The sequence below is a fragment of the Mustela putorius genome, unplaced genomic scaffold (genome assembly GCF_011764305.1).
Source record: "Mustela putorius furo isolate JIRA1106 unplaced genomic scaffold, ASM1176430v1.1 tig00001093_pilon_pilon_pilon, whole genome shotgun sequence".
In the NCBI taxonomy this organism is placed as follows: domain Eukaryota; kingdom Metazoa; phylum Chordata; class Mammalia; order Carnivora; family Mustelidae; genus Mustela; species Mustela putorius.
Window position 1 is genome coordinate 277,717 of NW_025421565.1, and position 21,419 is coordinate 299,135.

The 21,419-nt window shown below is 53.4% G+C and overlaps 2 protein-coding genes across 4 annotated transcripts; both read left to right on the forward strand.

The window, feature by feature from the left end:
* The first annotated feature begins 3,166 nt into the window (after positions 1-3,166).
* Positions 3,167-10,311, forward strand: LOC123393931. Its single transcript, XM_045087299.1, has 6 exons — positions 3,167-3,275; positions 5,197-5,331; positions 6,892-6,962; positions 7,399-7,423; positions 9,205-9,278; positions 9,964-10,311. The coding sequence occupies exons 1-6, from the start codon at positions 3,248-3,250 to the stop codon at positions 10,309-10,311; spliced, it is 681 nt and encodes a 226-aa protein (XP_044943234.1). The 5' UTR covers positions 3,167-3,247.
* Positions 10,312-12,334: 2,023 nt separating this feature from the next.
* On the forward strand, positions 12,335-20,825 carry LOC123393939. 3 transcript variants are annotated; one of them, XR_006608764.1, is made up of 6 exons: positions 12,335-12,507; positions 12,881-12,905; positions 15,609-15,674; positions 17,432-17,517; positions 17,904-17,980; positions 19,187-20,825. XR_006608764.1 is itself a non-coding variant. In XM_045087305.1 (5 exons), the coding sequence occupies exons 1-5, from the start codon at positions 12,848-12,850 to the stop codon at positions 19,317-19,319; spliced, it is 420 nt and encodes a 139-aa protein (XP_044943240.1). In that variant the 5' UTR covers positions 12,335-12,847; the 3' UTR covers positions 19,320-20,825. The 3 variants fall into 3 exon arrangements, 2 of the variants coding, with proteins under 2 accessions (XP_044943240.1, XP_044943239.1); XM_045087305.1 differs by having other exon boundaries at positions 12,335-12,905; XM_045087304.1 differs by lacking the exons at positions 12,335-12,507; positions 12,881-12,905; positions 15,609-15,674; positions 17,432-17,517 and having other exon boundaries at positions 17,526-17,980.
* Positions 20,826-21,419: the final 594 nt, after the last annotated feature.

Here is a 21,419-nt window from a genome sequence, read left to right on the forward strand (position 1 = left end):
TCTGTTTAATACATATACTAACTCAATGGGGTAGCTCTGACTTGGGGACTCTTCCTCTAGCATCCATGGCTGCTCTCCTTGCTCCAACTTCAGGATCACTTCTGCTTTAGGGATGCAACACCCTGTAATTGGGAAATAACATGGGAATTCGGTGAAGTTCAAGGGCTTCAGGGCCCTTGAAGAAGACAGAAGACGAAGCTTCAGAGGCCAATTACAACACTTCATTCTTTACAGTGATTCAACAATCCTTCTGCTTAATACTTGAAATCTCAAACTTAAATATCATTAAACTCAACAAAGCTTCTACAGGTGTCAAACCAAGAATGAAAGTGCATACTAGGAGTCTGCATGGGAAACAATCCTTACCCACTGAGACAAGGTGGCTATAGTTCTCCAGCATCACCTCCCTGTACAGGGTCCTCTGAGCAGGGTCCAGATGCTGCCACTCCTCCTGGGTAAAGCCCACAGTCACATCCCCAAATGATAAGGATCCCTGAAACAGCACATTTGTGTTCAAATTTAAGTAATCACAATGGGAAGACATGGAAAAGCTGTCGAAGAACTGTTACGGAGTTCACTATTCACAATTAGAAAATGTGTTCTGGCGTGCCTACCTTTGTACTTGGTTGGAGGAGAAAGCACGGCACACATTCCTCACCAGTGTGATAAGTTACCGGCGTCCCATCATGTGCCTACATGCCATAAAGAACTCTGCTACCTTGAGAATCTGAAAACCAATAAAACCATGTCACTGTTCTCAAGGAGCATATAATGTGACAGACACAAGCATGAAGCATCCAATTGCCATGTAGCATGAAATCCTACTACAGTAAAACAGGTGCAAAGTAGAGTGAGATTACAGAGGGGAGAAAAGTTCTATTCCTGCTATTAGGGTGAATTTCACTGATAACAGAGTATCATTCATGAACCTGGGCCAAGAGCATAACCATGCACACTTCTAAAATATGGAGTTAACTGTTTGCCTTTGGCTCCAGTCATGATTTCAGGGTCCTGGGATCGAGCCCCATGTCAGGCTCCCTGCTCAGTGGGGAGTCTGCTTTTCGCTCTCCCCCTGTGTGTATGTGTTCTCTCTCTCTGGCAAAGGAATAAAAATCTTGTTAAAATGTAGTTAAAGGAGTCAGTGAACACACAGGAAAGGACTGCTGGGACTATGTTCACATAAAGAGCTACAGTCGTCTTCAGGGAAAATGCTATTTAATAATTCTGAACATAACTCCTGTAGGACGGGGTGCCCAAAATGTTTGGTTACTGTTCCATCTAGGAAACCCTTTTCTTTCTTTCTTTCTTTCTTTCTTTCTTTCTTTCTTTTTCTTTTTCTTTTTTTTTCTTTTTCTTTTCTTTTTTAAGGAAACCCTTTTTTTAAACAGTAAACTTACAATGTCAATTAATATATTAAATTCCATTATTTGTTTTTCCTAAGTCACCTTTATTTTTTCAGATGAATATATTTGGCATGTAACATTGTATAACTCTGATAGGCTTATATACTGTAACGATTGCCAATGTAGCTGTATTTATCGTATTACATAACTACAGCACATTAGTGTGTATATCCATTTTGCTGTATACTAGATTTCTTCATTCTTCTTTTTATGGATTACAATAAATCTAGGGAGATACCCAAGTATTTCCTTCCCATAACTGAACTGACTGTCTTATACAGTTCATAGCTTTTATACCACCCATTTATAAAATGACCACTGTGGGAAATATAGCAAGAAGAAACAGAGACATATCATTCCCAGGTTATCAAAACAAACAGCTAATCAATGTTCATGTCATACACTAAAAATTGGTTACTAGGAAAAACAAGACTATTTTCCAGAAATGTATAAGGTATTATTGAGAAAACAAAGAACAAAGAATAACTAAGTAAATGAATACACTATATTCCATGGCTTGGACAACTTAATATTACAAAAAATATCTCATTTCTCCACAAATTGTCCTATAGATTCAAGACAATCAGAATTAAAATCTTAGCAGATATTTTTGTGGAAACTGATAACTTTACTCTCAGACTTACATAGAAACTTGAACGGCCAAGAATAACCAAAACTACCTTGGAAAACAGAATGGATAAACTCACACTAATTATATAGGCAGAATCTAAGATGATGACCTCCAATGGATCCAACAACGTGACATAAACTCCTCTTAAATGGAAGAGACTTAAGTCCCTGTGATTGTGATACATTCTATGGCAAAACAGATTTTGCAAGTATAAATGAGATCCTTTAATCAGTTGACTTTGGTCTAAAAGGAAGATTTACTTGGGTGGGCCTGACCTAATCGTGTGAGTCTTTTATTAATTTATCTTAAATATTTTATTTATTTATTTGAGAGAGAGAGAGAGAGAGAGAAAGAGAGCGCATGAGCACACGAGCAGGGTGAGGGGCAAGGAGCCCAACATGGGACTTGATCTCAGGACCCCGGGATTATGACCTGAGACAAAGGCAGACACTTAACCAACTGAGCCACCCAGGCGTCCCACATGTGAGTCTTTTAAGGAACGTAAGATATCAGAGACCCTTATTCTGACCTCAAAGAAGAAACAAGCTACTGTGACTCCTATGGCTGTCCAGAAATAAATTCTGCCACATATGTACAGATGGGAACCCAACCAAGCCTTAGATAAGGAGTCCCAAGCAACACCTTGATTGCAGCATTAATGCCTAAGAAACTTAGTTAACCTACTCCTAACTCATTCTCGTCTATACATATGAGCCATATGAGCAGGGAGCCTGATGCTAGGATTGATCCCGGACTCCAAGAGCAGGACCTGAGCCGATGGCCAATACTTAACCCACTGAGCCACCCAAGAACTCCTGGAGAGACTTTGTGAAACAATCTCATATAAATAGGAGTTTTCCAGAGTAGCAGATAGGAAAATGAACATTTCAGTCTCCTAGGTGCCCTCAGGAGTATCCTTTTTCTAATGTCCAAAAATGCAGGTAGTTAACGTACAGCGCAGTATTGCATTCTGCAGTACAACTCAGGGACTCATCACTTCTCTCCACCACTCAGAGCTGACCACAACAAGTGCCTTAATTGCCCATCATCCATCGACCCTTCCCCCACCCCCTTCCCTCCATGACACCCTCAGAGTTCTGTCATGAGCCATCGCCACGGTGACCTGATGACACGCATCCAATGTTCCATTTCAACTGTCACTCTGTGAGCCGAGCCCCTGGCGGTTGGGTGAACAGGACTAACAGTCCCCACGATGGGGAACCTTAACTGCTGTTGTATAGGTATGTGCCTATCGATTTTCTCAATTCTCTTCTCTGGAGCTGGCTGCCTCCCTTTCACAGAGATCGGCTTCTTCTCTTTGGCTTTTCCTCTCCACCCTCTGATTCCCCCTCCCGGTTGGATGCCTGTGTTTGTTCGTTTGTCTGGGTGATTTCATTGGGATTTCGTGGGGAAGCTGCCTTCCTTAAAGCGCTTCGATGTTCAGAAAACCGTACTCTTTCTGAATGCCCATTTCGGACACAGTCCTACAGGGACAACACACAGGTCACACGCCACACTGCTGTCCCTGGATCAGGAGAATCTTGGTGCGACCCAGGCACCACATTTGAGGGGAACGAATTGCTGGTCTCCTCTTCCCGATGGACATGACAAAATCGGAGAGGAAAGGTCAGAGGTCGAAATGCAGCTGTTTTTAGAAGGAGAGACACTGGAGGATAGCGGGGTGGTCTCATGGCTTGATGTGCAGGGTTTCCCGGGCCGTCTGCTTGATGCCTGGGAGTGCACGGGAACGGGCTGTGCCACCGGGTGGGTGGACAGAACACACGGCAGCTGCACAGTGGACTGTCTGCTGCTCTCAAAGGTACTGCTGGGCTGGGTTCTCCAGGCCCGGCCTAGGGAGGGAGACAGGAGACTGTCTGCTAAACCTACAGTCTCCAGAGGGGATCAAGAGACCTCAGAGTAGACAGGGGATGCTGGCGAAGAATGAGAGAGCAGGGAGGGACTCACGCCAGCCAGGGTAGCCTCACTTCCATCCAGCCTCCTCAGAGCAGTCCGCACGGCAAGAGCGGGCCACTCAGCATCATCCGTCTCCTTCCTGAAACCAACCCCTCCCAGCCCACATGGCCACCTACATGTCCGTTTGTACCATCGACTGCTCCTCGGGACTGGCGAGCTCAAGGCAAGCGAGTTCTCGGCCAGGTCCTATGCGACTGTTGGGAGTTTGAATCAGCTTGGGAGCCAAGCAGAACCCCAGGAGCCTGGGCTTCAACTGGCCTTCAGGACGGCCTTGGGCGACTGGGCTGACCTTGCAGAGAGGTGAGGGAACGTGGCTCAAGCTACCCATTCCTGGTCCTTCACTAGGGCCCCACTGGGCAGAAACCACCACTTAGTTGATGTCAGGGCACCAAACACAGAGGTGAGTGAGGACTGAGGCTGGTCTCGTGGCCCTCGCTCTCCCCTACAGAAACACTGGCACAGAGGGATTTGAGACTGTGAGGGCAGCTCTTGGTTCAGGGCTTCAGGACCTTTTAGCAGGGGCCGTGGGTTGGTGTCAGGGGCTCGGGGATCTCCGGCCACAGGGAAACGACGACTTTCCTGTCCCAGATCCATCCTTCATCAGGGTGGCAACTCTGGACGGTCCCTTCGGCACCCTATATTTCAGGGCCCTCCACTGTCCTCCACTGTGGCTTTACCCACAGCCAGCTGTCTAGCTGAGTCCCTAGGCGGTCCGTTCCTCAACACCTGCCGAGCGGCTGGGAAGCATCCAGTCCTCCCCTAGGTCCCAGGCACTCCCTGGACTCAATCACTTGGGACACCGTGGTGGCACACTAACGTCTAGGCCGGAGGGCAGGGAAACAGGGCACAGAGGGTTCTGGGGAACACTCTCGGGTAGGTGTGGCTGCTCAGTGGATGTGACCGAGGCCATCACGCGTGCTCACGGCGCTCTGTTGCGTGCTTTTCTGTCCTGTCTCTGCTCTATACAAGCCGTTGCCCACGGAACCTGTGGGTGTGGGAGGGGGCGGAATTCAGAGCACAGCACATGGTGACCCCTTCCTAAGTCCCACCTGGAGGGAGGAATGCCTGCTGGGCAGCTGGCAAGTAGGGGCAGGAGACGGATGGACTAAAAGGAAAGGACTTCCAATCCCCCGTGGGCTCCTGACGACAAGGTGCCGACACTGTTCTCTATTTCTGTGCGTCTCCCAGAAATCTGTGGGGAGTGTCTCCTGGAGGATGTGGAGACGCCCCCACCCACGCCGCCCCCTCCACGACACCACCACAAGAAGAGAGTCCGGTTCTCGCTCCACAATGAGGTCTTCACCATTGAGGACCCCGAGGAAGGTACCTTGGGGATTGACTCATTACGTTAATCAGAGACGCATTCTGTCATTCAGTAGCACAGACATAACCGAAGCTTTTAAAAAACTGCTGAGACACATTGTCCTCTGATTTCACTGGTAGCCATTTCCCTCTATGCCGTCCGCCCGTCCCCTTTTAAGTCCACAAGTCACGATGAGATCCTCATTCAAACTGGATCCAAGGGGCACGGGAAAAAAAGTGTCTACTAGCTGAAGGGATGGATCTTAGGTCTTTCTGGAACACACAGGTCCCTATAGGTCTCCCCAGGAAACCTGGTTCTTAGATGTGTAGGAAGGAAGAGACTATGTTTTTTGCCAGGAACGCTGAACAGAAAAATGGAACACAATACGACAGGAGGTTTCACGATGTCCCCCCTTCACTTCCGCCCATTAGCCACATCTTACATGGGTGTGCTACGTATCTTCAAAGGAACAGAACGACCTCACCACATTTGGGGAACTCAAGTACCCAGTACATTCCACGTGGTTACCGTTCTACAAATGGGGCCAGTGCATTCGGTGACGTCTTCTCATTCTGGAAACAGACAGAAATCTGCTCACTAATGTCTCACACAGCTGGGGGTTCCCAATAGCCCCAGAGAGGCACTGCCCCCAAATCCATCACGGGAGGAAAGAACACATTCAGTGGCATCCATACACATCATAGAGTGCAATTCAGGCGTAAGAAGAAACTAAGGTTTCCAATATTTGACGAAACAGATGGAACCTGGAAACTTAACACGCATTTTGAAAGCAACCACACAAGGAAAGAGGTACATGACACGATCCCAGGCTTTGAGGACACTCCAGTAGGGACATGCGTAGACCCAGAAAGTGGAAGGGACGGTGCAGGGAGGAAACGGGGACGGGGAGGCCGGTCATGTCGTCACGGGTACAGAGGTGCCATGAGATAGGATGGCAACGTTCTCCCCGTAGATGGCAGTGCGGTCTACAAAGCATCACAGATGTCACTGAACATCTGTGTTCAGTGTCACTGAACGGACACGTACTAACAAATACAACCCGTCCCCAATACTTAGATTCCATCACCAAAAAACGCACTACTCCAAGGCACGACAGAGGAGCGATATAGGGTCACACAGCAGAGGTGCAGGGGAGACAGCTGAACAGGCCCCATGACCAGCTGAAGAAGTGGCAAGCTGGCTTGGCTTCACAGTGGGCAGGAGGGCTCAGGGGACTGCGCCCTGAAACCCAGGGTGCCTTGAGTGTTTCCCAGACAGACGCTGAGAGTTCCCACTGATGACATCCCCTCCGTTAGAAAGCCAAGGCCCCATTTCCCTTTTCCATCCTGCTCCCCCCTCCTCTGTGTTTCTGTGTACACCACTGCGTTCTGTGTACAGCACTGTGTACTGCGTCCACCACTGTGTCCACCACTGTTGGCCCACTGGCAAGTCAGGCCTTGCTTGGTCACCCTTCACGTCCATTCCCTCTGGCCCCGCATCTACATCCAGCAGACTTAACTCCCCAAGTCATTCCTGAGTAGCGCAGCCAATGTCCTGACAGCTCCTCTCTGTTCTCCTAGACCCTGTGGAGAACCAGTCCAAGGACCTTCCTAGGAGCTGGACAAAGGAAGGTCCCCCAACTCTCCCTGAGGTAAGCTCGCCTCTCTGATTTCTCAGAGACAGAAATGGTGCTTCCTTGATTTCTTCCATCAGTGGAGTTTGATGAACATCTGGCACTTTACCTCCCAGGGGAGGGGGGGCAGCAGTCTCCCCTCGTGGAGGAATGCTGGGTCTGACCTCTTACACACAGTGGACCCAAAAAGGGTGAGGACACAGGACAGCCTCAGTTACAAACTCCATGGGATCAAAAACAGCTTCTTCAGCAGAAAAAGGTTTCTCCTTGAAAGAGAACGTTCTGCCTGTTGATCAGAATGGACTTCGGAGATTGAACTCAGGTGGGAGGACATGGACTCAACCACGGGACCTCATCCAATTAACTGCCTGAAGCCCTCCCCAAACCAAAGAGCTGGCCCAACAGAGGACAGGATGCTGGGATCCTCACTGTGTTTCCTTTTCCCCAATCGCAGGTAGACGCTGGGAGCAAGGACAGCTGTACGTATTTAAGACCATCGGGCTCTGGGAGGAAATCTAGAGTACAAAGAAGCCTGCCCCCTGATTCTGGGTTCCAACAAGGAACGGGGGTTGGGGGATACTGACCGAGACTGTCCGGTGAGGCACGGTCACCACGTCGAACAGGGCCTGGAAGAACTCGTACATAGGGAAGGGGTGATCTGTGTGCACGTGGGATGAAGGCCCTGTGTGCGTGGGTGTGTGCGTGGGTGTGTGTGTGTGTGTGTGTGTGTGTCCCCATGCGTTATACTTGTGAACACGATTGTGTGCCTTTCCCAGCTGATCTTTCTCACACTTCCATCACAATCACAGTGTCCCCCTTCCAAAACACTCTTATCACCCTGGCACACTTTACATACTCCTTCCCCTACTCCCCACAGCTGTACCTGGAGGATGTTTCCCTCTGATTTCCTGGGATGGGCATGGTGCGGAGATGAAGGGTCCAAACCCTTGACCTCCTACTTGGAAAGCCAAGATTGGAGCTCAGGTTCCAATCTGAGAGTTGCTCTGGCCTACCCACCTGTGTTAGTCTCTCAGCCAGGGGGACATGCTGTTCCATGGGTGCTAGCTAGCAAAGGGCCATCAGCATCTGTGCACACAGCCAAATACCTAGATTCTATGATGGTCCCCGAAAGGACCCAACATGACACGGTGGCTTTCATGGACACAGAAGCCAGGGAAAGCTTAGAAGCCCACGTTCAAGAATACAGCCTGGTCCCTGGAGTCAAGTGCACAGAGAAAAGCCACATCCTCGTGCTCAAGCCCACATGGCTGGAAAGCGTGTGGACCCGTGGAGGACAGAACAGGGCAACATCGGTCATAGCCGGTCTCAGTGTGTACACACGACCGACCAATGGCAGAAAAGCATCACGGAGGGAACTGACTGTACTTGATAAGATTTCCCTAAGCCTCAGGAAGGTTCAAATTCTCTAAGCACACACTCAAACACCACTGGCCAATAGGAAATCAAGGTGAAGCTTGGGTGGAAGCTTTGGACCCAACATCCCCGGAGCAAATCTCCTGCAAAGCAGGCCTACAGCCGATCAGCACACACTCCCAGACTCCTCTGTGTAAGCAACTTCCCACTGGTCAGAACACCTGGGAGGGTTCGGACAGCCACTGTCTTCAGGGGAAACACGCACACACACACGGGACAGCTCAAGAACAGTGGAAGGAATCTATCACACTCATCGACGGTGCCGGCTGTTTACGGAAGCTACGATGTCCGTGCTCTCCAGTGTTGCACATGGCATTTTCTGAAGACAAAGAAAGGATGAGTGAAGCAAACTACCAGGCTCCTTTCCTGAGGGTTGAATGCAGCCTGGCAAGCAAGGCTGCTTTTTATGCTGTGCAAGATCTTACACAGACGTGATGCATATAGTCGCAGCAGGTGGGGATCTTGGGCCCAGAGCTGATGTCCAAAGCAGCAGCGTGGGACACCTTAGTGGCACGTCAGTCAGGAGAGGTTATGGGACTCGGTCTTCACACAGAAGCCAGGTTAGGCTTCCCATGTCCTGGACTGGCTATTTGGCTTTGATCGGGCTCGCTTTAGCTAGAAAGACAAGAACCCTCTTCGCGTTTCCTCCCTGCTCCTCTCCCGTCCCTTCCCCTCTGCACCAGGACAAGGCCCGGCAGCAGTGCGGCCCGTACCTCCTACGTGCCCGCCTGCGCACACTCCCCTCCTGTCCTCATCCATCCAAACTCCCCGCCTACTTCCTGAGCAGCCTCACCAGTGTCCTCATGGTGCCTCTGTATCCTCCTAGCTCTCCACGATGACCTGATGGAAGAGCTACTACCCACTTTGAGGGCCGAGGAGGAAACTCTGACTCTCCCTCAGGTAAACTCATTGTTCCTCAAGATTTTGTTTATTTGAAAGACAGAAAGACAGAGAAGGGGAGAGAAAGACAGATAGACAGACAGAGAGCGCACGAGAGCGCAAGCAGGGGGAGTAGCAGAGGGAGAGGAAGAAGCGGGCTCCCCTTTCGAGCAGGGTGCCCAATGTGGGCCTCCATCCCAGGACCCTAGGATCAGGTCCTGAGCTGAAGGCAGAAGCTTCAATGTCTGAGCCACTCGGGCACATCGCTAAAGTCATTTTGTGCTTCTGAGGGACAGCCAGTGTTTGATTTCTCTTTCCATGAAAGTGTCTGAGCATGGACATGCCAGAGGGGAGAGACCATGTCCTTGGTGCTGAGAGCCTGCCGTGAGTTTATACCATTAACGGACAGCAGATTGAGACGGGCACCACCATTGCTTAGGCAATGGATGGTCGTGAGCATTTTCCACCAGGTCGTTCTGTCTATGGGAAATGGCTTTGGAATGAGTTGCTGACGAAAATGGATGGGGGAATTTTGACATGACATGCCGGAGCCAAGGACAAGGGGGTCATTTTCGGGAGGTCATTTCCTCCTCCTCTGGATCATAGACTCAATGACCGCATCCCATCTAGCTTGCTTACGACACACACCAAGGGCACAGAGATGTGTGCGGGGATCCTCACTGGGTTTCCCTTTCTCCAACTGCAGGAGGCGGCGACTGGATACACCCCATATGCTTATTCCCCCATCACTCCCTTTAGGGGGACAGATCTAACTCAACAAGGTAGGGTTTTCTCTCCTCCTTTGGTCTGGAGAGCTTCCCCCCTTCTGAGTTCCTCCCGGGAACAGAGGCTGGGGCGGACTGAACAAACGGAGTGTCCTGCAGAAACCCAGGACCCTGTGCTACAGTCCCTGCAAACCAGTAGGTCATTCGGGCGGTGTGCTTGGTGCGTCGGAGGGTTGGGGCTCGCTTTCGCGTGGGTCGAAGCGAGCGACGGGACCGGGCGTGTGGGTGTGTGGACTGCGTGCGTTTCACCAGAAGACATCTCCCACTGAATGGACTTGAGGGCACGGGTCAAAGTTTCAAAGCCAAACCTCCTTCATCCCCGCTGCACACACCCCGCTAGGACACCACATTCCTCGCTGACCACAGCTCCACCTGGAGGGTTGCTCAGGATTCCCTTTCCTCAGACAGGGACGGGGAGAAAGGAAGGGGCCCACATCTGTCCTAGCTCGGGACGTTTCTCAGACAGGGTCAAAACACAAAGGCATCAGAAGCTACTTTAGTCGACCCAAACATCTCCACCAGCCTTACAAAAACGCTCCCATCTTGAATGCACATAGAGGGAAGGCTCACTGGCAAATGGCAATGGCCAGGAAAGCTTCATCATTAGCTCGGGGCCCGATCCGACTTCCTGACAATCTGCTACATGGCCTGGTTAGAGAGTGCCCTTCTCTCGCCTGGCCTCCGCGCTCTCGTCAACTTGCCGGATCTTGACTGGGGGAGCTGGGTCCTGGGAAACTGGGTCCCCCGGACTCCAAGGACACACCCACATGCCACAGGAAAGGAAAGACTGGGAAGAATCAGCACTTTGCGGATGGGGACTCTGTTGGAATGGTCAGATCTCAGTACGTCGAAATCCTGGGTCTTTGGTTTTCCTGACCCTGCATGACTCAGGGACAAATAGAAACCTCTAGGGTACTTGTGCTTGCATTGAATGCAACCCTGCCACACAGTGTTCTTCTGCAGAAAAACAATCTCCTAGAAGAGGTGAGAGATAGGTGGGAGCGGCCAAGAAACGGTCTTGACAATGACCATGACACAGTCGCTGGTTGGAGGAACTTGCCTGTCAGTATGGAACGTGTCTCTTAGTGTTTACCCTTTCTGCTTGAAGAGGTCACCCTGACTCCACTCCCTCTAGCTCAAGTTCAGAGTCAATATTTCTCCCTCCGTTCCTGCTCCTTGCCCTGACCTCTCTCGATGCAGCAGCAGCTTGCTCAGTCCATACCCACGCAACCCAACGTCGCCATACACTCCCGGGCACGCCCACCCCAAGCAAAACTCCCTGAGCTCTTCCTGCCGAGCCCCACCAGTGGACTGACCATTCTGTGGATCTCTCCCTAGCTTGGCTGGATGGACAGGCGGGTGAACGGTCAACAAGAACAAAAGAGGAAGACGCCCCGTTTTACACCAGAGTGGTACGCTGGCCTTTCTTTGGGGGAGACACAAAACTCTTCTGGCTTTTTAAATCAAGGTCACATAAAAAAAAAAAAATCTCAGCATGCACAATTGACGGGGTAGGGAGAAGTTTGAGGGAGAATCTGTTACCTAACCCCAAAGGCATTGGGGGGGGGGCAAGGACAACCTAAGCAGGATCACCTACCATCTGGAGGGCAGGGAGCTTTGGTACGGGTAGCAGCTATTCCTCCTTGCCACCTATTTTGTCCAGTGGGACCCGGAACGTGGGACCTCTAGGAAGACTGGGTGCATCTGTGGAGGACTCATTTTGCTCTCTTTATACTTTGGGGCTCACGGGCCTCTAGCACACTTCCCCATCTGGCTTCCTCCCATCCCCCAGGGAACAAAAGAGCCATGCAAACAGAACAAAGCCTGATTTGATGTTCATACTGTTTTCTTTTCTGAAATCACAGGTGTCCCTGCTGGAAGGGGAGGGCGGTAAGTATTCTGTACTCTAGAGTCACTCACTCGTTTGCAACAACCTGGAAAAGGGACAAGGTCGGGGCTTCCTCGCAGGCTCCACGATGAGAACCACCCTGATTCCAGGTCCGGCGGGACTTGAGAAGAAGGGTCGGAGTAACAGAGAGCGATTTTCTGGGCAAAGACCCATGGCCTCATGGCCCTGTCCCCGGAAACTACTGCGCTGCTCTTAGGTGGTGCAGGTTTGGGGGTAGGCAGTAGATGTGCCTTGGAGAAGGACTATTTCACAGCTACTCCAGGCCCTTGTAGCTCCAACAGGAGGCAGAGCTTCTATTCACGTCCCTGCTCCTCTCCAGGACCTTTCATCCTCCATCCAGGAAGGGCCCACTGCAGCTCAGTCCATACTGATGAGCTCCACCTCCACACACTTGTCCACACGTGCACGCCAAGCAAAGATCCCCGAGTGATTCCCGAAGAGTCCCCTCGGGGTCCCGACACTCTCTGTGTGTATCCACCTAGATCCCCCCGATAGTCTGTTCGATGACCTTGACGTGGACAGCACAGAAGGAGTGGTCCCATTTTTCACCAAGGTGGTAAGTTAGCCTTCCTTCAGGTGAGGTACAGCATCCCTTGTTTCTCTGATACTTGCAATCAGATCCGAACACCTCACCACGTACAATGTCCTTGGTGGGGAGATTCTTGAGGGAGCGACTCTTAGCCAGGGACACCCCATTTCAAAGACCCTGCAGGAAACAGCAGGTTCGGTTACAGTCCACAGGGTCCTTAGCTTTTTCACGGGTGCTACTGACACCGCCGTGCCACCTAATGGACCCAGGGCATGCGGCCTCTAGGTGGATTCCATATCACTGCCCATGACCCTGCCCATCACCAAGAGACCAAAAGAGCTGTGCACACAGGACGAGGCAGGACTTGATGTTCATCATGTCTTCTTTTCTGAAATCACAGGTGGCCCTGCTGGAAAGGGAGCATGGTAAGTATGCTGTCCTCTAGAGTCACTCATTGCTTTCGAGCAACCTGGACAGGGTGGGGCAAGGTGGGGCCTCTTTGCAGGCTCCATCTTGAGAGCTACCCAGAATCCAGATCCTGTTGCAACGAGACTAAGGGTCATGTTCCGGACCGAGACCCAGGGCCTCTTGACCGTGGCCCTGGAAGCTACCGTGCTGCTCTTAGGTGCTGTAGGATCGGGTGCTGGGCACGAGGTCTGTTTCCATGGGAATTCATGTGCTGTGATTCGCAGGGTTGGTGTGTGTGTGTCAGGTGGATGAATGCTGTGCTCTCGAACGTGTCTGGTCCCCTCAAAATGGTGATTAATGGTGTCCACGTTCTCAGGGATGTTTCCCATCACTGTCCCGTCATGAACGTCCATTCATGGGAAAACTCTTCAACACCTACAATTGAAAGAGGTGTTCTTTCCTTGCAAATACACATCAATTCCCCCAGAAAACAAATCCCGTCGCTAACTAGGAAGGGCTAGACTGTGCCCCAAAGACACAAGTGTGTCTTTTCCAATCCCTGTTACTGAGTCAGTGTCCATGGGTGCTCTCCCGCCCAGCTAGGTCTCGGGCAAGAATGGTCACAGCACCTCCCTCTTGACACTGCACTCACACACACACATCTCTGCATCAGAGGCCCCACGATGCGTCTTCCCAACCTCATCGGAAACACTGAGTGCGGGGACACACTTCCTCCCTTCTGCAGGTGGCTTCCGGGGCAGCCGCGTACAACAGCCCGTACGGGGATGACCCGCACAAAGGGGTAGTGGCCAGGGAACAGATGGGGCCAATTCACTCTGTGTTTCTCCATGGAGATCTACCATTTCCCTGCAGATACTGTGTCTAAGAATGCAACTGGCCTTCTCCCAGGGAAATCCCACACCCACCACTGGTCCTTGCTGGGGATCTTGGAGGTGGGTCCAAAAGGTGTCCTATCCAAGGGGGAATGAGGTGGTCTTCAGGGACTGAGCATCACTGGGGGCACCTGGGCCCCCTCCATGCAGGAACGAAGGGTGCTCTGTGCATCGCAACGTGGCCAAAGAGAACCTCAAACCTCAACAGGTGTGACAAAACAATCATCTCCCGTTTCGCTGGCCATCTGTCCATGCAAGAGGGCCTTGTTAGATTCGGAAGGATTGGGCCAAGAGACAACTCAAGGGAGTTCAGTGCCTGGGAATGGAAACAGAGCCAAATCAGGGTTTCAGGGTTCTTTGGCAGACAACAAGACTTTCTCTCATGAGAAACATGTATTGGAACAGATTCTGATTTTCCAACATCTCTTTTTCTCACTCGCATGCGCGGGATCCACGGGAGTACCTTTCGCTGCTCTCCGAGGACACTCAACGGGCTTTTCCAGGGTAGTTGCACCAGTCTGCATTCCATGAATTGCATACAAAGTCTCTAATTTTCTGCCTCCTTCCAACATGGGTCCTGGGTTTGAATTCCTGGTTTGGGGTCCTCGCCACCCTAACTGACAATGCCACAGCTCAGCATCCATCCTTTGGATTCGCATTGCCCTCACGATGCCTTACGTTGAGCATCTTTTCGTACGATGTCTGTCATTCGTTCCCTTTGCAGCACGGACTATTCCAGTCTTTTTCTCGATTCTTTCATTTGGTGAAATCCCGGTCTTCTTTTGTTTGGTTGGTTTTGTTTGTTGTTCTTCCTTTTTGTCAGTGAACACACCTTTTCTGAAATAAGGATTGCCAAGGGTGTCTCCAATCTGTGGGCTGCCTTTTCACTCTGTTCACTGTTTCAGAAGAGGATGCTTTTCCTGGGCGGTCCTCTTGGGAAGGAAGCATCGTGATGCCAACATGAGCGCATTTCCTTGGGCATTTCTCTTCCGCTCCCAGGTGCCCCTGCCTATTTGTATACCAGCACCCTCCTGTTGGCTCAGGGGAGTCATCCAAGGTATTGGAAGGTCAGCTTCTAGAGACCCACCACCGACTTCTTCATATTCAGAAACGTCGTGGCTCGCTGTGTTCCTTTATGGTTCCCTTATCTATTCTAGCAGCTCCTCTGTCCCGACAGCATCACATTGTATGCTTTAGATCAGTGCTGCACGGAATCCGATCCCCATTTATTCTAGGAACTGGGGCTTCACCTTCATCTCTTCGGGTCCAAAGACCTCCAGCAGCGCCTGGTGGGTGTGTGTGAGCCCGGGAACGTCTTCCCTTGGTCAACGTCCCTTTCAGGCCAGCCACTGATGCCCGAGCAATATGCGGGAGAGCAGGCCTCCTCTCTCGCTCCTGGTTGGTGTCTAGTGCTGAGTGATCCAGGAAAGAGTCTGTCTAGGATCCATCATACACAGTCATTTATTATCTCAGCGCAGTACACGGAAATCATCAAGGGAACGAAAATGTCCAGTCGCTCACTCCCACTAGCCACACGTGAAGAGTCCCATAACGACTGGAGTTTCTGATGTTTGCGCTGGGAGGGGACAGCGGTCATGGGCATGCAGAACTGACACTGAGGTGACTGCTGCAGCATCCTGGTCTCATTAGAAGGCATGAAACTCCAATCCCTGTCTCCTCCAAGGGCTCCGGCTCCGCCAGCCCCGTGAACCTCTGAGAGCACTGCAGAAGGGTCAGGCAGATGCTGCACGGCCCAGAGACATCTCAACGCACGTGGGATGAAGGGGTGAGGTGGTTTCTCTCCTAACGGCATTGATCCTCTTTCAGTTCTTACAGATCTACTGATAGAGAGCATCGAGGACTACTCCTTCAGTGAGGACGAAGTCTCTTCAGGTAGGGAATGGCACCGAGGAGGGGAACACTGGGACAGGGCTCCCGGGAACATGGGGTTGCCCCTGCCGCTCTGGAGAATGAAGAAGGTGGGTCAAAAACCACCAAGGAAAGCGATGCTCTGGCACAGGCATGACTTTCTCATGTCACGGTTTCGGGATGAAAAGAACAGACGGGGTGTCCACGGGCCTTTAGGGTAGGCTGGGTTTGTCATCAGCACTCGACTCCTTCCGTGGCTCCTTGAAGGATCTTTCCCATCAAAGCTGCTCCTGCCTCCCTTGGCCACTGCCACATGTCAAAGCTTGGCCTCTTTGCTCATGGCCTCTCGGGAATGGTGCACAAGAGATTCTGTATCATTCTTGGCACGGGCCCAGACCTGGTCATGCTCAGGACTTGGCGGCCCCAACCGCACTCTCCTGGGCAAGAGACACTACGCGACACTCCGTTCTGGTCTGAGCCAGGAGGTGTAAGACAGGTCTAAATTCTCTCCCTCATAACCTCCACTACCAAACCATCCTAGTTCTCTCCACGCTGCTCTACTTCAAGGGGATGCCCAGAGCTGCAGAAGGGAAAGCGTACTTCCCCTGGGTTCACGACACAGGCTCCCGTAAATCGGAGCTTCTGCCAGCCTTCACACCCCAGCCGAGTCTGACCTGGGGACGTGTTCCCAAGTGTGGGATGCCCCCATGCAGCTGCCCTGGAGAACCCCTGTCGTGGGCCACGGTCCCCCGGGCCTGAGTGAAGGGGCTGCTGGACCTGCTTCACACACTTGCTGCCCCGGGTCCACTCTACCTCTCACTAGCTGGCGTCGAAGCATAGCACAGAGCCTCTTGGAAGCAGGGCCAGGGAGTCATGGTTCCTCTCACAAACCCCCCCGCTGGCCCACGGCCCTGGCCATGCTCCCCACTCCCTAGGCATGCCCAAAAGGCAAACGTTCCTCAGGCCTGCCCAGGGCCCTACACACACCCCGACCCCGTCCATTCCTGGCAAGCCTCAGCAGGAGCACTGGCAGGAATCCTGTGTTTCAGTAACCACACCGCTGGACGTTTTCCAGCCCTGAACAGCTGAGGGCGCCTGCACAATTTCCCATGCTCCTGTCTCCATTCAACCTCTCTAACACTTAGGGAAACAGAGGGCGTTGCGTTCCCTGAAACACGTCCCTGGGAAGGTCATCCCAGTCCCTGGGCAGACATGGGCTGTGGGGACGTGGTGGGCCATCTCTCCCGGCACTTCCCCAGCAATCCCAGACCCATGACAGCTGCTCCCAGCACAGACGGATCGGGGGGGGGGGGGACTGATTCCAGGGAACCCAGGATATCTCCTCTCTTTCCTTGGTGGCACCCTCCTGGACAACAATAGTACTGGTGGAGCTTGGCAGGGGGAAGGACAAGGAGCATCTCTAGGGGAGGAGGTGGAGGAGGAGGAGGAGGAGGAGGAGGAGGAGGAGGACGAAGGAGAGCAGGGAAGGACAGGAACAAGGACAGAGGAAGACAAAGTCCCGCAGAGGCAGTCTTAGGGACAGTGACAGCCTCCAGGGGGGAAAGGATCACACAGCCAGGCTCCCGGGTCTTGGAGAGAATCGGAGGTGGGAAGAGCAGGTGGGCAACCAGAGACCCCCCTGTACCCTGCCGAGATCAATCGACCAAGGCCAGGGAGGACTCGGCTCTAGGGACGCACCCCACTGAGGGCAGAGCCCAGCATCCCCAGAGCAGCAGGCCGTGGGTCGTCACCTGCACTAACTCCCCTTTGTTCTCTCTCAGGGCCAACCCCAGCACCCTTGCTGCTCCCTAACCCGAGGAAGGATTCCACAGAAGACGATTCCGACGGAAGGAGCCACCCTGCGCCTGTAATTCACTTCCACCTCCATCTCTTGGGCTTCCTCTCTCCTCTGTCCCTAACTGCCTCTGCCCAGCTCTTCCCCTTTCCCTGCTTTGACGACGCCAACCCCGGAGGCCCTCGTCTCTGGCAGGCACTCGGGCTCTGCATGGGAACTGCTGCATGAAATCCCTGGGAAGCCCTCCTCACCCCTTTCCTACCATCACCCTGACCCCTCACCGCGGACTCTGGGAAGCAGCCCCGGACAGCAGAGCAGGGAGGAGGGCTGGGAGTCGGCAGGGCACGGCTCACCCGGCTGGAGGGGCCTCGGGAAGGGAGGCTGGGCCTGGGTGTCCCCACTTGGTTCTCTGATGCCGGGGAGTCTGTGCTCATGCCCACTTCTGCTCTTGCTCTCAGCTCTCAAGAAACTTTCCTTCGGTGGACTTGGCGCAAACGACAAGGGAAGCAGAAGAAGAGGAGGACTCGGGAACAGGGTGAGTCGGGCAGGAAAAGGGGCCGGTGAACATGGACACACCTTTTCTCTCGTTGCCCCGTCCCTGCTGTGGGTACCTCAGCAAGCACAAAACCCGGGGTGCTGCCCTAGCCTCTGACCACAAAGAGGAGAGGAGAGGAAGATCCCAGTCCCTGCGGCACTAGGAAGTCCTGAGAACATCCCACGGGGAACCTCCACCTGATCCCTGCAACTCCCTGTGGTGGTTGGGCGCTGTCATCCAGGAGCTGCTGATCTTGGAGGGAGGGCCCTGGCTGCCTGGAGGGACTGGACCCCAGGCAGCCTAGGCACGGTGACCTTCTGGCAAAGGGCTCCACGCCCCCCATTGAGCCCCTCCCTCTGCACGACCCAAGCCTTGCCCTCCCACCCTGCAAAAGCCAGCAGACGGCTTGCTCCCGGACGACACTAGTCGCGAAGAGACAGTGGTGCGGTGGCCTCATCTCCCACTTCAGGCACATGAGAAATGAGCAAACAAGACAGGCCCCCGGGCTCACAGGAGCAGGACAGCTCACCCCTCCCAGCGCTGCATCCCTGTGGGCAGGGAGTCGGGCCCGGTCTCCAGCTGAGTCATGTCCGCCGGCCACTCCCATACGATCTAACCAACACCTCCAGTCCCCCGAGACTCCAAGATGCCTCGTGGGAGGTAGTGGGTCCCCTCATGGCACATTTTGCTTTGTGAGTCTCATACTCTAGAGACTCACCTCGATCCCTCAGTCGGCAGGGGAGACCCACCAGAGAAAGGCCACCCTGCCTACTCCCACCTTGCCCAACACCTGCCCACAGCCCGTGGACTGTGCGAACTCACTTCCCATGGGGGTCGGGAGCACGTCGTCTCTGCCACGCCACCTGCAACACTCATGTGGGCAAAGGCTCCCCCCACAGAGAAGGGCACGTCCAGGGCTCTCAGAGAGGCTGGGGAAGGGACAGCCCAGCAGGAGGAGGACCCCGCCGTCATGGAGGAGGACGCTCAGGGAAGGGGCCTGAGGGACCCTGGCAGTGTAGCCTTCATTCAGCCCCAGGGGGCCCACAGGAAATTCCCCTTTCTTCAGGTCATGCATGGGGTTTCTGCAGGAAAACCTCCACCTCAACACCTCAGAAGACACGTCCCGCAAAACCCCACAGGCCTCTGGTAAGGCCCAGGCCACACGCCACTCGCTATCTCACACCACTCTACCCGTTGTCTCCACAGCTGCGCCACAGGACAGTGTGCCCACCACCCCGAGGCACCAGAGGCTCCCAGGGTGCTCCAACAAACGGAGCCAGGACGGCCCTGGGGCCCCACTTGCGGCTCCGATTTGGGCCCGGAGGAGGATTCGGCGTGAACATACAGGGAAACACGCCTGCAGGAACGGCTCTCTTACGCCTGACCTCCGTAGGCCAAAGAGAAGACTTCTGGGCAGCCCACCAGAGGACGGCACTGGAGCCCCGAGGACGAGACGAGAGGACCCTCTGAGTCGGCCGCCACACCCAGAGTTGGCTGCCCGGGCCCTGCCGATGACGGACACTTGGAGCACGAGGCAACCACCTGGGCCCACAACAGTCCGTTGTGTGGGGAGACTGGGCCCACCTGGGACTAGGCGGGACAGCAGCCTTCCCGTCGTCTCCCCTGTCTGCTGCAGGGGCTGTCCCTGCAGCGGGCTGTCCTCCCGCTGTCCCCTGCAGTCCCCGACAACCCTGCAGAGCATGACACATGCAGGACGAAGCGGCACTGCCAGGGCCCCTTGACCACCCTGGGATCGACTCGAGGGGCAGCAGCCCTATCCCTGCTGGATTTCCCGAGGGTGCCGCACCGGAACTGCCCCCGTCGCTTCGACGCACAGGACCGTGACCAATGCTGGGCTCAACACTGGAAGCAGCCCCACAAAACGGGCCCCACTCAGCCTGTGTGTTTGGCAGCAGCAAGAGGTTTAGGGAGGAGAGGCTCTCCCCTGCACTCAGCGGCCTCTTCCTTTTACAACTCAGACAGCAGAGGCCTCCCCCAGCTGGGCCTCCGCCACCTGACCAGGAACGACCCACGCGGAGGGACAGCTCTACGCCCCTATTCAGCAGGAAGAAGCTACAGAAGATGAGACCGTCCTCTTTCAACAACCTTCACCACGCAAGGCTCCGCACTGGTCAGGGGCACACGAGGAGGGAGGGGAAGGCTAGCTGAGCACCAAGCAGGAGCTGGCACGCCACACCGCCCCCCAACCTGTGATACGGGGGACATCCCTCAGGCGCTCTGACTGCCCTCAAGCTGAGGAAAGGAAAAAAACAGATTCTCCACAGATGGAGATCAAAACCCGGCAAGACCGGAGTCTCCCTCGGTTTTGAAAAGTCCTCCTGATTCTGTAGGAAGAGGCCTGCTTAATGAGAGCCTAGCGACCTGCCAGAGGCCCGGATCTCCGTTTCCTGAAGCCCTGACATCTCCCTCCCCTCCACGACACTGAGGGAGGCTGAGGCCAAAGGAAATGTCCGTAGGACAGAGTTTCTTTTCAAACGTGCAGTCCCTGGGATGGACCTGTGAGAGGAGGAAGGGAACATTCCTCCAGGAAGCTCCGCACCATCTTTCAATTCATGCCTTCCTAGCAGGAAAAACCACCTCCCCTTCACAAGAGCAAAGTCAACTGTATCCTCGGTGTCCTCTGTCCTCCTGCCACATTCTTGCAAAACCTCCCTTTTGCTTGACCTCCTCCAATGCCATCCCAGAAAGTCAGCCTCCTGTCACGACCCCAGCAAGCAGCCCTTTCTACCCAAGGGTCGTATCCCTGTGCCTTAATAAAAAGCACCTCCTGCCAGCAGAGCCGTCTCAAGACTTCTTTCTTGACCATCGGCCTTGAATGCTAACCTCTTTCCTACATCAGTCCTGTCTCTTGTAGGGCTCCTGTGGAAACAACCCTGCAACACGGGCCCATTTCTGTCAACTCTTCCGACTCCATCCACCTCACCCACTGCACATTCTGTGTCCTCCGAGGACTGGACCCTTCTGTGATCCTTGCACTCAAACCCTCACATGGCCCCTCTCTCGGTCCTCGACGTGGTTGACGTTGCCCTTCTGAAACTCCCCAGCCTCCCATCCTCACTTTCTTTGTCTCGCAGGTTTATGTGGTCCATAGGTTCTCATCACCAACACGCTACAACCGGTTTCTGCTCCTGAGTAGAGGACTCCATTCCTTTCCTTTCTCATCAAGCTCAAATCTTAACTCTCAGATGTTTGTCTCACAACTTTCAAAATTCTTCTTTCCCCTAATGCCTCTCTACCAGTTTCTCTTCTCCCTTTTTCAAGCCGCCCTCCCTCCCTCTCTCCCTCCCTCCCTTCCTTCCCTACATGATCTTTTTGTTCTTTGTATTCCTTCCTCCCTCCCCCTCTTTCCTTTTCTCCTTCTGTTCTGTTAGTCCCCACACAGCACTTCAGTACTTTTTCACCTAGTTTTCCGGGACTC

Coding starts and splice junctions, on each gene's coding strand:
- LOC123393931 (XM_045087299.1), top strand. CDS start 3,248: ATGGGGAACCTTAACTGCTGTTGTATAG. Junction 3,276..5,196: donor CCTTAACTGCTGTTGTATAG/GTATGTGCCTAT, acceptor TGCGTCTCCCAG/AAATCTGTGGGGAGTGTCTC. Junction 5,332..6,891: donor CATTGAGGACCCCGAGGAAG/GTACCTTGGGGA, acceptor CTGTTCTCCTAG/ACCCTGTGGAGAACCAGTCC.
- LOC123393939 (XM_045087304.1), top strand. CDS start 17,878: ATGCCCACTTCTGCTCTTGCTCTCAGCTCTCAAGAAACTTTCCTTCGG. Junction 17,981..19,186: donor GAGGAGGACTCGGGAACAGG/GTGAGTCGGGCA, acceptor TTGTCTCCACAG/CTGCGCCACAGGACAGTGTG.